Genomic DNA, 13664 nt, shown 5'->3' with positions numbered 1-13664 from the left:
GAAAAGGAAACGCCGAGGTCAGTCTCAACCACTGCGCTTCACCTTGTGCCATGTCTTCACAGACGCCGGCCACGGAACATCCCCCGTGAAAGACCGATAGACAGACATGGGGGAAAGGAATTACAACTGCAGCTAGAAACATAACAACGGAGGATGGAAATACGCCTCGGAACGCCTGCCCTGATACTCGACCTTATGATGCGATGCGACCACCATAGGAACCAATAATAACCAAAAATAAAACAGAAAACAAAAAGGAGAAAGCGCACCTCCAAATCGCAAAGGAACATAACCTCACTGAGACGGGGGTTGGGCAGGCGGTGGGGCAGGCGGAGGCGCTTCTTCATCTACCACAGGCGGAACAGGCCGCCCTCCGTCCACCATGATGAGCTCCTCAAGCCTCTTGTCCTTGTCATCGCCATACTCAACGCGCTTCCACGTTGTTATTCTGCTTTCATTCATGTCAAAGTCAAAGATGCGCATCTTACGGTGGTAACCGCCGTAGCCTGCGTAGCCGCCAAACCCTGTGGCGCCGCCGTAGCACATCCACATGGCAGGCTTCCCGTCCTCTTTCTGCGACAAGGCGCAGTATTCGTTTACGTGATCGCTACAACACGGGTGGTCAGCTCATTGTTGGAACGGGGGAGAGGATGGGGGCAGGACAAGAAAAACACCTACTGTCCACAGCTGACCATGACTACACCCTCTTCCACCATGGCGTCGTGGAAATGCGAATTATACACAGGCGCCGTCGAGGGCTCTTTCCACTCCCTCCACATTGTGATATTGGGGCCTCTGTATTCTGGTAAGGGTATGTGGATGAAGGCAACATCCATGTGACCGTGCGTGTATTCCTTGTGCGGTTTCTTTAGCCGTTGGGCTGTGCTCTTGAACCAATCGATCTGATTCTTCTTGACCCAGTCATAGCCTGGAAACTTTCGCTCATTTGGTGAGTACGCGTGCGTGTCGAGGAGGTAGACCGTGATGGCCGAATGATCCGAGCCTTTACGGGCTAGGATCTCGATGTAATAATTCCCTACCCCGTCAATGTCCTCCGGGCCGGCCCGGGATAGTGAGTAAGGGAGGGTTTCAATCAGATCCATCTGAGCAGCCCGAGACATAGACCCTTCGTCATCGTGGTTCCCAAAGATAGAGACGTATGGAATCTTGTGCTCGATGAGCAGCTGCGCATATTTGAAGATTGCCTGCCAAAACACACATGTCAGCCACGCCGGTTCGTTCAGTAGAAATTTACTATAACCCACCGATTGTGTATCTGGCGCAGTGTCTCCGTTAACCTGATCACCACTGAGAACGACCAGGTTAGGGCGCTCTTCGGCCAGCATTTTGGTGACGAAATCGAGCGTCCTGGGGTCGGCCTCGCACTTGCCCCCGTTCCAGTCCTCAGGAAGGGCATCGCGGCAATCGCCGAGGCCGGTGCTCAGATGTAAGTCAGCAAGTTGCATGATCTTGAACCGACCACTTGGGTTGATGCGCAGCGTTGGCCTGAAGGCGGCATGCTCAGCACCCCTCCGTATCGTAATGTGGGCTGCAGGAACATCGGAACCTGCATCGAGGAGTAGCGGTGTGCGTGTGATGGTCCAGTCGTTCCGCGCCTCTACCGCGTCATCGCCGAATAAGACATCGACGCCTGTGACGGTGGTGCTCGAATCCGTCGCACTCCTCTTGCTCGACCGCTTGACCCACAAGCCAGCAGGTCTTGACTCCCAGAGCTCGCCCTTATTTTCCTTGTCGTTTGTGTTTGGGTTGAGCCGACCCACCGTCACGTCCACAAGCACCTTGTCGTCGCTCGTCAGGTCCTCCTCCCTCTTGCGGCTGATGTGAAGGTACGCGCTCGAGAAGGTGCCTTTGCCAAGGTAGAGATCTTTCTCGACACGGTGCCAAACAGCGGGGTCCAGCTTGCAGTTCGAGAAGATGTTGTAGCTCGAACATGTTGTTATGGTGAGGTCGGTGATGATGAGTCCGGCATGGTGGGTCGGGAGGTATTCGTGGATTGCGTTGGGAAGCACGCGAAAATTGCGATCCAGAAAGAAGATGACCACGAACGTGAGGAGGGCGGCCGTGGACACCTGGATTACGGTGCGAACCTGCAGGCCAGCGACCACGTTTAGCCAAGCTAAACTACTGAAAAGGGAGGGGATGCCAGGGCGGGCGAGCCATGGCCAGATTGAAGCTCCGCGAGGGAGCGGGGAGGTGGTGGGGGATCTCGACTCACAATGCGTCGCGTCATCTTGATCAAGGTCACCCTCAGGGCTAACCACCCCGGCAGTGAATCACCGGGAGTATTCCTACGTCGGCCTGGGTGGGCTCGTAGATAGGTGGCAGAGACTGAGCCGGCTGTGGTTTATGAACGAGACTCGCGGTCGCGGCTCAATGCCCATCTTATAGCATGTCGGTAGGCAATCCTCGCGTTGCTGTGATGGATAGAGCTCGTCGTGGGTTAGCGTCGATGCCTGACGTGGTCGCGGTAGAGCTGCAAGATGAATTCGAGCCTTGGAGCCGTCGGCGACGTAGAGGCGGATATGAAGTTAAGAACCTTGTGAAAATTGCGGACACTTTGGATGTTCGACCTAGGTTTAGTGAGATCATGGGGCGCAAATCCGGGGAATTGAAAGGAACGTTAACAGCTTGCCAAGAATTGTAGACCCCTTTGGGCCTAGCACCCTGGCGAGGAGAACTATGAAAGAAATATCCTACATGGTAAAGCTACGGTAATTTAGGCGTTAGTACGTAACAAATGGGAGATACAGGGGTAATATCTGTGCTGTGGAGAGAAAAGGATTACGTGAAAATACACTGTGGTACGAGGCGTTGCACGAGGCTCCCGACGTCTTCAAACACTCCGACTAGATTCAATAAGGTCTACCCCTGCCGTTCACTATGTTTCCGACCGTGTCACAGGGATTCGTGTTCTGCTGTGACAGGAAGACCAGACACGGTCGTGGGGAAGAACTCGGGCCAGGCTCTCAGACACCGACAAGTAATTCTTACCGGTAAGCAATTATTTAGACTGCAAAAAGGGGAGAGCAATATCATTCCCGCCTGAACACTCGACTGCCTAATTTCACGCCGCATCACGCCACGGGATAAGATGCTTTAGCAAATATATTCACCAATAAAGGTAAGATGGTTTCTTCGCTTTGCGCACTATTTACCTAATCGTTTATTTACCGCTCTCCTTCTCCTTTTCCGGCCCAGGTGGCGTGGAAATAATATCAGGGGTATCTCGACAACAGAACGCTCGATCAACAACAACAACAACAACAGCTCAGCAGATATGTACCCAACGCCAAGCTAACAAAAACCAGAGCCCTTGTGAACAACACTTCATCCCAGCCAGCGGGTCCGAATTGCCAACTCTTTGCTGTCGTCCCTCCTCGAAAAAGAAATACCAGGCGGGACGGAGAAGTCCAGCGTATTTCGTCAACGGGGTTGACAAGAATTGCAACAGACCAGCACATTTGCCCCTTTATTACCAAGTTCCCGTCACCCTCCTCGTCGTGTCTCGTGTTTCATGTCCAGGAAGAACAATAATAAGAAAAAAAACCCAAACATTAAGCCAAACGCTCCCTTGTTGCAACTCTGCATCGGGAAACACCATTAGGAACTAGCGCACGTCGTTAAAACATAAAGTCTTTGTCGCTAGGTTCGAGCTCAGGCCTTGGGGGATCCGCTCGCGCTGGATTCATGTCCCCAGATATGTCTCAGACAAAAAGAAAATGTTTCAAAAGAATTAGAGACCCTCTTCGCTCCTGTCGATGGGGAATTTGAAGATAAATGGTCTGCAAAATGCCGTCCAGTTTTACCGGCGAGTTTGCTGTGTTTGCCGTTTTTGTGCATTAAGATAGGTGGCGGGAAAGCGTAATCGTAAAACAGATTAGCGCCGTAGTATTCGTAGAGGATATCCGATGGGATGGGCTCGCGCCCTCTCTTTCTTCTCTTTCCCACGCATTCTTCGTTCTTCCACTTTTTCTCATTCATAAATCTGAGGGCCGGCTGGGCAATAGAACCTCCACTATTTGGCGACAGGAGATATTTCCGGAAAGTTGAAACTGACAAAATCGAAAGTCGACATAGGGGTTAGAGATAGGGCGACCAAGCCATTTCATCAGATGCTGGCAACGCGAGCTCTTCCATCCGGTACTCGCGCATAGCAGACCATCAGCTTGAAGCTTGTACCCCATTCCTCGCACTCGGCGAGTAAGGCTTTGTCACTCCACATATTAGCGCCCGATCTGGAGCCGGGAGCAGCAGTGGCAACTGCAGCACTTTCGTAGCACCGGCTATACCACCAGCGGCCAACCTTTGCCACCATCTTGGTGATATTTTCATCTGCAACCGGGCTTTCGTCGCTTATCATTTCGGGAAGGCTGCGGTTGTCCCTCCTAGTCTTGCTCTTCTCCCTTACTCTGCCAGCTTCAGTCGAAACCCTCTTTTTGTTGTTGGCAGCTTCACTACCAGACGACCGCGCGATGGCGCTCGCAACGGGGACACCGACACGGCATGTCTTGACGTCAGTGAAGGCTTTTCTGCCCAGCTGACGTAATATCAGATCCGATGTCGAGCTGATATTAGTATCGGGTGCTCTCGCGTGAATTCGTTCCTTCAGGCGGCGAACTGCACGTCGTCCGCGGTTACCCATGTTATTCAAATCGACATCTAGAACAGACAACTCGATGAAGCCGCCCGGCTTCAGTACTCGCCGCGCCTCCGATATTATGTTGCGATATTGTACTTCGGGAGCTGCAGCCGGGAAGCGGAAGACTACCGCAGTGAAGCTTTGAGGGCCGAACGGGAACCTATCCATGTGGGACAGATATTCGACCTGGTGATGATTTGGAGGGCTGAGTGGGAATGCAGGGGAACTACGATGGTCGGCCGGAAGGGGGGCGCGGGGTGACAAGTTGAAAAACGTTGCTGCTGGATATGTTTCCGCTGCATAGAAAGACCAGTCGTCATTGCCAAGCCCGTCGACTACAAGGATGGAGGGACGCTTGAGCGAGCCCACAACGGCAACAAGTTCATCCCTGACGGGGCTGAAGAGGACGTGTCCGAAAGTAAGCCACTTGCTGACAGTCATTGAGCCCACTCGCAGGTTAACCTGGGATAAGGGCGAGCCATCCTCAGACCCCTGGCTGCTAGCACTCGCATCTGAACGTCGAATTTGATCCTCGGAGGAATTCCTGTGTTGCTCTGCTGCCGGGAACTCGAGCTCGACTTGCCATCTCGATTCAGAGTTGAAGGTTGGATCATCGCGGCTATTTTTGAAGCGGAGTTCATTGATCGGTGATGCTGGAGTAGGATCAAGATCAAAAGCCCGCTTGACCTCCTCAGCCATGTCTGCACTGTAGATGCTTGATGTCGGCGGTTCCATGCCCGCACGCAACATTTGGACCATGCTCTGCAAAGGGGGAGGGCTGAGAGTTGGCGACTCAAGAGGTGGCTCAATTAATTTTCCGTGGCCTGATCCGTAACTTTCTAGATGAAATGCCTTGCCTGCTGACGATCGTTGCGAATGTGGCGCACGCAGTGTTTCGTCGCCCAGGAGGTCATTGTACTCATCCCAGATTTCGTCTTCGGCGAGGGGGGCGTTGGGCTCTGGTACCACCGCCGTAGCAGAAGCGAATGTGAGCAATCCGCCAGAACTACTTGATGTCGTTGTCACAGTGCACTGAGAGTTCTTCCGAGGCGAAAATGAGAGGAACTCTTGCCCCGGGCGGCTAGGATCCAACGGCAACTCCTTAGATGGCCCGTATACAGAGGTCGAAAATGTAGTGCCGCTTGTTGTCGACTCGTCCTGCGTAAGATCGGGGGTGGAAGGCTTAGGAGGACTGGGCCCCTTAGCCACAAAATCCGTGTCAGGAACGTCAACCCTTGGCGGAGGCGTCTGCACACTGAGTCTGTGGAACGGCCTCGAGAAACTCTTTGGTGATATTTGTTCGGCTCGAGCGCTTACCACCTTGGGAATACGGCCGACCTGAGGTAACCGACTGGGACGGCCCGAGGGCAGCCTCAAAGCGGCTGGCTGTTCGGCAGGTTGCTGGACAGACAGGGCTGCAGGTGCGGTTGTGGCCTGTACTTGAGATGTCAAGGGTGCAGATGACTTGAGGGGTGACGTATATGCACGCTTTGGCGGTATGAATGACTGAGCCTGCGTTCCATCTGGGCTCACCATTTGGCGCGGGGCTGGGACGTGCCTCAAAGATGGTCTCCTCTGTTCTGCATGCTTTGTGGGGGAAATAAGAGGCGGCTCCAGACCAGCAGCCTCACGACAAACCTGCTCCAGATCTGGTGTGTCCGCATCCTCTTGCTCAGAGGAATCCATCATAGTGTAAAACGCAGTAGGCCTGCTCTGGACAACAGTCACAGCCGCCGCGACGGTCTTTGTCGCATCTCTTTTCTTCGTTTCGACGGCGGGTTGACTTTGAGATCGGCCGAAGAAATTCCACTTTCTCGGAGATCGGGCTCGCTTCGTAAGCTTCTTGGGGTGAGGGAGAGCTGAAGAAGTTTCGGGTTCCCTATTAATCCGAGGCGCTTCCGAGGGGGGGTCGAAAATCGAGTCGTCAGACATGATACTCGTATCCAAACTAGTCATTGATGGTGATATGACTTGAGGTCGAGTAACAATGGGCTTCGGGAGTCTCGGAGTGTCCTGTTCTCCTGATTTGAGGCGTTGCATGGATCTCCTAAAGGCCAAGGTGGACTTCATAGCAAGGGCCTCGGAGTCGCTGCTATCAGATGGTCGGCGAGTGCCAAGCGAAGGGGTCTGGGTTGCGTTGCGTGGAAAAGGCGAGGGCCACAAAGTGTGGCGAGGATCTTCGCGCGACGAAAGCGAGACTTGGGAGCTAGTCCTGGACTCGATACTGGGGCGTCGTTGGGTTATACTCTGGTTGCTTTCTGTGCGGCTTAGGTCAGAGCTCGCATTCTTGTTCTCGATAATCTCCCCGCCAGCTATGACCACGGGGGCCATCCGTTCTAACAAGAAAGAGTCATGAGGCTGGCTGCTGCTCAGACTTTCTTGCGACGACATGGTTCCAGGGATTGCGCGGGCACCGCTGCTTCTCCGGCGTGCTGCCCCCAGCCGCCCGTAGCCTTCATGGCCAGTCCCGGCTGCAGGACCTTTCCTCGAGGACTTGTCCTTCTTCTCTTGTTGTGCGTCCTCAGTGGCTGCCTTTGTCCTACGTCCAAAAATTGGAAAGCGTGACTTGAAAGTTGACACATTAGGGCTTGGCGTGCGAGAAGCAACCCTTGACTCGATCTTGGAACTGCCAATAACTTCCTCGGAGGTTGCGGACTTGGGGGCCGGGGTTGGCTCCCTACCGACAGGCCGCCGCGGGGCGAGGGCGTTGCGCTCAGGGAGTGAGGAAGACAGGGTGGGCCGGCTGGCGGCCCCTAGGGCCCCTGGGGCCACGAGGCCGCTCTGCCGCCTCTCGGACAAAGACGTTGATGAGAGATTGCTATGAATGATGGGTATGGGTATGCCAAATTGGGACTGGAGATCTGGTGTTCCATCTCGACTGGGCCGGCGAGGTGGTGCAGCTTTGAGCGACGCGACAGGTTGGGAGGCTGGTACCTGCCGAGGGCGAGCATATGAAGTGGCTTTCACCGCAGGAGGCGATGTCATTAATGGTTGGGCAGGCTCGCGGGCAGCCTTGGACGGAGATTCATCCTCATCTCGGCTCCCTTTGAACTTGTGCGACGACTTCCGGGGTGGGGGGCTGGGCGGAAGCGGCGACAGCCTCTTCTTCTTCTTTTTCTGATCCTTCTTGTCTCCGTCACGGACCGTCGAGTTGGAGGACGACGACGTCAAGGATTCCCTGACAGCTGCCAGGCCATGAGGATCGGCGGCGCTTAGAGAGCCTACCTCATTCGATATGCTCCCGGTTCTTCTTCGGGTGATAGGTGGTCTAGCAAAGACCGGGTCGACCCGGGCTGCTGGTGGTGCGGGGATGCGCAAGGGGGCGACCAGGCCCGGAGATTGCGACGACATCGAGGTGGGCGTGGTATCGCGGCTGTATGGACTGGGGCCGGGAGACTCCGAAAAGCGCGTGGACGGGCTACCACTAAAGCCACTAATTTGGCTGCTTGTACCCGAAAACAAGGGCGTAGGGGGAGGCAAGTCGTAAGTTGATATCGGATAGGGCACCTCAGGGCTAGGACTCTCAATCTGCGCAACAGTTGTAACGTCTCGATATCGATCCAGCTCGGGGTATATTGTCACGGCATTCCCTGTTGCCTTCCCAACTTCAACTCTGTGCGCTCCCCAGATCTCCATGGGGCTGCGGGTCAGATACCGGTCGAAGCGGGGGCTGGTGGGAATGTCCAGCGGCGTTTGCGAACGAGCGTTTGACGACGACGAGTGGCTGGCTTCGCTCGAACCATCTTGCGAGTCATTTCGAGTGTTGGCCCTTTCTTTCGATAGTCCTGACTGTTTCCGCCGAAGCACATTCCGTCGTTTCGAGCTACTTGCGGCAGGAAGCTTGCTAGACGGGGAGGTAGACGCTTCTGGTATATTTACCACAGGCATGCCCAGGCTTCCGGCGTCAGTGGAAGCCCGAGACGGGATCTGGCGGTCGAACAGCGGCCGTCCGGGTTGGATTTGAGAGGGTGGCGATCGATGGGGGGGAGACTGTGGTAACCTGCTAGACATCTTCGGCTGTGGGATCGTCCGGGATGGCTGTCGACTTGCTTCGGCGGTCCTTCTGGTCCGGAGAGTCAGGCTCGGGGGGAAGTCGTTCTTCGAGGGTCCAAGATATGCCGTCCCACTGTCTCCGATCCCAGCAACAGCGCCGAGGAACCGACCAGAATCCTCGGGCCTCGACCTATGGAATGCCATTTTGATATCCTGTGTCCCTTGAATGGAGCCCGAGTACCACGACCATAATAGTCCACAGAACCCTGATCACAACATGGAGGCGGTGCAAGAATGACAAACGGTGCCTGGTATGGTGGTAAGCGGCGAGATCCAGCTGTGGCGGCAGTAACGGGAGTACCCTTCGCTGTGTTGCGCAACACCTGGGCTACTACGAGTTAATTAAGTGCTGACCCGTTGCGGACCCGTGGCGGGATACCTTCGGGAGCTATGTATGACCCCAGGTATACGAGAGCTCAAGCAATGTCCATGGTGGTCAGCGAGCCAGGATACAAGATATTATTGCCCGGCTCCTGCGTCCTGGTGGTCCAGCCCGGAGGATGTCAAAGAAAATATTGCCCGTGAGGGAGAGGAATATAGAGATAGAGAAAAAAGGCCGGGAGAAAAAAATAAAGAGACGAAATCTGTAGAGCCTCCTGGACCGCAAGAACAAAATGTGACTACTAGTAGCCAGTGGTAGGAATCTCCAGAAAGGGTGATGGTCGACCTGGAAGGAGGGGCCGCTAGCCTCGTGGATGGTGGGTGTAAGCTCTGCGTGCGGGTGAGAGGGAGGGCGGACCGATATGGATTGGTGGGGGTGGGTAACAAGCGCCGACACAGTCGACAGAACGTATGGTACAGAACAAGCGGGCCCGTAAATGTAGGTCCTAGACTTGAAATCTTTGTGGGTAGGCTGCCGAAGCCTGGCCAAGCGTCCCGCGCGGGAATTCAAGGGAAGGAAGCCGTATATTGGAGATGCTGACAAGAGCGGCGTGAAAGCCAGGGGTAGGTGAGACAAGAGGAGACGGTATCGAAATAGTAAAGAAGAGCAACAGAAAGCACGAAGTAAGTCGAGAGACGAAGGGGAAAGGGGGTTGGGGAGGAGGGGCGAAGTAGTCAAGATATCAATGTTGCGGCAACAGAATACCTGTCCAAACACAAGAGGGGCACCAAGCAAGATGGTAGTAATAGTAACTTAGCGATTTTGGTTTTGGACCGCTTTTCTCTCTCGAATACACAGATCCATGTGCACCAACGGGACGGTGTCGGCAATGGCGTCTATCTATCATGCCCTCCCTGCACTGCAGCCAGCGCGGAGGCCAAGGGAGACCGGGGGCACACGCTCGTCCCGGTCGTCCAGAAGATCGGGGCTAACGGGTGCGAACTGCGGAGGAATCTGTTGTGAGGGAGGCGGTAAGTTCTCCCTCCGCAGTGATAGGTACACCTGTACATACACTCATACATGCCCTGCCTTACCGTTTTAGTCTATGCAAGCCTGTGCTATCTTTGACCTGAGTGGCGTCGTTAGGGTCTGCAGAAAAGACTGCTGTCTGGACGTATGTACATGTGTTGCGTGTTGCCCAAGGCCCAAGGCCGCATTGCGGCCTCGACCACGCAGCGACACATCATGCCTCCAAGTCAGGTGGCTCGCAGGGCAGGGCTCTCAAAATGCTCTTGGCCACCTCAGAGACAGGCTGGCTGGATTGGGCAGAAAGAAGCTGCAGGTGGCAGATCAGACAGAGCAGTCTACCACTGACATCCATTGACTCACCGCAGGGACTCAGCAACGCAGGCGAGGGGAACGTCGATGAGCCCACCTGCTAGCAGGTTTCTAGGACTTGAACCCAGACGGCCGCTGACGAGCCTAGGACGGCCGAGGCGAGCAAAGCAGCCAAGGAACCTGGAATCCGGCACCGTTGACATGTTTGGCTCAATCCGACTGGGACTTGTCGACTAGCTGGGAAGGTGGACCGGACCACAGAACAGATCTTTCTTGACCTTGTGCTTCTCTCAACCCGGACCCACTCAAGGGTGACAAGCGGCAAGCGCGACGCGATAGACCGACCGACCGACCTAAGAGCACGGACAAGCGCGGTGGGGCAGGGCGAAAGCCCCATCCCATGAAAGGTTGCGGTTGGGACTCGCAAAGGCCATTGCCCGGCTGAAGCGGGGGCGTTGGGGCTGCCGTCGTCCTTCGCCTGCTGCTGACCTAGCAGCGACAAAAAAGCGGGCTGTCCCATGGCTTGAAAAACCGTCTGGCTGCCAGCGACTGCGCCGCTGCATGCAAACCTAGACGACAGCCCTGGGACATGCATACAGCGATGCCCTATTAGCACACGGAAGGCGTATTTTGCCGTGTCATTGGGCGGAAGACCCCCGAAGCCCACGACCCGCCTTGTCTGCATTGGGTCTACTCTAGCACCTTCAGGGCTTCGCGGCCGGTCAACGACGCGGATTCCTGAACGCCCCTTCTCTTGCCCCCCAACAGGGTCTGCCATTTGGTGGAGCCCCGATTCCACGCCATCGATTGCATAGGCTATCAGAGCGAAGGGGCGGTGCTCGGCGGCCGAGCACGGGTTTCTGATAATGGCTTTCTTCTGTATTATTATCATGGGTTGAGAAGGTGAGAGCGGTTGGAAACGGGAGACGGGAAACGGGAAATGTGGAAACACGCTCAACTCGAGCTGGCTCTGGGGAAGCGGCGGCGCAGACTTGAGAGTGTGGATGGATGTCTCGGGTAACTGCGGGCATCCCCATTGCGCACCTCTCAAGTAAGAAGTTTATCATCCCGCAAGCCATTACCTTCAACTTGCTTCGTAAAGCCTACGAGGAGGGGAGGAGGAAGTGTCCTTACCTTAGCACTTCCCTACCTTAGTAGTTGGTAACCTAAGATAAGTCACCACTGCTAAAAATCTGGCGTTCCTAAACATGGTATTGTATGGACGAGTACAGTACGGTAGAGTATCGATACCTCATGTTGCGGTGCGCCGCCACTCATACCCGAATAATCCGTGTCCACTTCCAAGTCTCACCTGTCCTTGGAGGAAAGGTCCGCTGCGGCGCGAGACTCTTGGCGGCGATCCCTCCAAGGCTCTCCGCAGACGGGATGGGCCCGCACTTGATGGCTGTTAGTCGTGCTCCCGCAGTACCCTGGCGCCTTTTCCGTAAGGTAAGGTAGGGAGTTATTTTGGCCTGCCTCGAGCTTCGTCAACGACCCCCACCTTGTGGAATCGTCAGCGCCTCGACTTTATACTAGTAGTATACCTCCTTCGCCCGAGCTAGGGCGCACAGCAACTCGCTAAGATGGTGTTGCAATATCTGCCAGTGTCCTAGCAAAAGGGACAATGAGAGCTTCGTCCTCTTCTCGCCCCGTAAACCGCCCAACGCCGTGTTTGGGGGACCCCGCATGTTGCATCTCTCATTCGTCACCGAGGGAATTTGCCCCGCAAAGAGTTTGATATTCGCGCCCTCTGAATTTTGTGATTCGTCAAGATGCAAAGATTTCTGTCCAATAAGCTCTCAGAGCAGGCTCCTGAAAGGAGTCATCAGCGGCGACCCACGAATTCTCGAATTACACGCGGGGGGAAGGGGTTCCGGAACGCCTCCTCTGTTTGTCTCGGGCACATTCTTCTCGACGGCCAGAAGAGAGCGTTGGAACAGTTACTTCGACGCTTGGCTTCTGCGTGGCTTCTACAGCCCTTCAGCCCTTCAGCCCTTCAGCCCTTTAAAAAAAAGATGCCTTTCCCGACGTCGTGTTAGGACTTCGTTACGAAAACCGATTTACATTCATGTTTGCGAGGTTGTATTGCAGCGCGAAGTTATGTATGTCTCGCCCGGATATGCGAACCGTCTGCAAGAGCAGCTCCTTGGCTCACAGAGGGTGTGAACGGCCGCGGCACCGGCTTGTCGCCGAGAGGTTCGTCTTTGCCTGTCCGGCCATTCGACCCTCAGTTTCCTAAACTCTGACGGATTCAGTTCTCAGCAGTCGACTGAAACCCGCCGACCCTCCCTCTCTCCCCTCTTTGTAAGTGGGGGTTCGCTGGCCAATGTGTGGTTTGCAAATTGAATCTCGAAAGCGCCCAGCCGCGTCGACCGCTGTCTTTGGGCGACATCGGCATCGGGGATATGTTGCAAAACAGTTCTTGGTGCTGGCTGGGACTAGGCTCTCCGTCAGCCCGTTCCTTGGAAGGGGTGAGCTCTGTACACTGTCTCTCAACCGATATGTTCACCCGAGGAGTGAAACAGTTTTGCCTGCCCTTTCCCCGTCCCTGGTTTACAACTCTGTCCTCTGCAGGTGCCGAAAGTCCGAGTGCCGACCAAGAAAAACCAAGTCCCGTTTGTGGAGATAGCTACATCCCTATGCAAGATGGCAAAGGGAGCTGAAAGTAGGTTCTAGTGATAGGGATGCGCTGGCGCTCCCAGACGATCTCTCTAGTCTAAATCTCTGGGGCCCTAGCGATGGGATTTGCTCCAGCCTCAACGCCAGCAAGCGAGACAGATCCGTCATCGCGTCCGATCGCATGCCCTGCACTTGCGTGCAGCAGACGTTGCTGGGCCCTGCTTTGCTGCAAGAGACAGGCATTGTGCCTGGGGTTTAGACCAGAGTGTCATCAGCCCGTGAGGGGACCAACCGAAGTCCGGTGCAGCGGGGTCTCCGGGTCTCGGTCGCCCCGCTCCGTTGTTCACTCCGCCACAGATGTGGCTGCAGGCCTTCCGCAAGCCGATCTGACTAGGGTGAGGCTGGTGACGTGGCAGGTGCCAAGTGTAGGAGGCCACAATGCCTAGGTCGTTGCCTCTCTTGTTTTCTACATGAAATCGGAGCGAGAGTTGTGAAGCAGAGCCCTAAAAGGCCAGCAGCTCAGGTTATTCCATACTGGCCAGGTAAGATAACTACCAGTTGTATGTATTGCACGTGCAATACTTACTTGGCACAGTACTAAATGAGGCATACCGTTTCGATATTACAACCTCGAAGGTACCTTAGTGTAGCAGGCAGGTGTCCACGCACTAA

At 55.1% G+C, this 13664-nt stretch overlaps 3 protein-coding genes across 3 annotated transcripts; all 3 read right to left on the bottom strand.

Annotated features, from left to right (window-relative positions):
• Positions 1–294: 294 nt before the first annotated feature.
• Positions 295–2251, bottom strand: B0T26DRAFT_747748 (Metallo-dependent phosphatase-like protein; the record flags this gene model as incomplete). The annotated part of the gene is made up of 4 exons (XM_060444879.1): positions 295–607; positions 679–1205; positions 1266–2108; positions 2237–2251. The coding sequence occupies 4 exons, from the start codon at positions 2249–2251 to the stop codon at positions 295–297; spliced, it is 1698 nt and encodes a 565-aa protein (XP_060300274.1).
• A 1878-nt stretch (positions 2252–4129) lies between these two features.
• On the bottom strand, positions 4130–8857 carry B0T26DRAFT_636430 (uncharacterized protein; the record flags this gene model as incomplete). Its single annotated transcript, XM_060436828.1, has 2 exons — positions 4130–8033; positions 8121–8857. The coding sequence occupies 2 exons, from the start codon at positions 8855–8857 to the stop codon at positions 4130–4132; spliced, it is 4641 nt and encodes a 1546-aa protein (XP_060300273.1).
• A 1417-nt stretch (positions 8858–10274) lies between these two features.
• Positions 10275–11428, bottom strand: B0T26DRAFT_135264 (uncharacterized protein). The gene has a single exon (XM_060433373.1). It carries the CDS (start codon positions 11263–11265, stop codon positions 10474–10476), a length of 792 nt encoding a protein of 263 aa, XP_060300272.1. The 5' UTR covers positions 11266–11428; the 3' UTR covers positions 10275–10473.
• Between the last annotated feature and the right edge of the window lie 2236 nt (positions 11429–13664).

Source organism: Lasiosphaeria miniovina (assembly GCF_030549165.1).
Source record: "Lasiosphaeria miniovina strain SMH2392-1A chromosome Unknown B0T26scaffold_2, whole genome shotgun sequence".
Taxonomy (NCBI): Eukaryota; Fungi; Ascomycota; class Sordariomycetes; order Sordariales; family Lasiosphaeriaceae; genus Lasiosphaeria; species Lasiosphaeria miniovina.
Note: the sequence above shows the minus strand (reverse complement) of the source record. Positions and strands in the feature narration are given on the sequence as shown.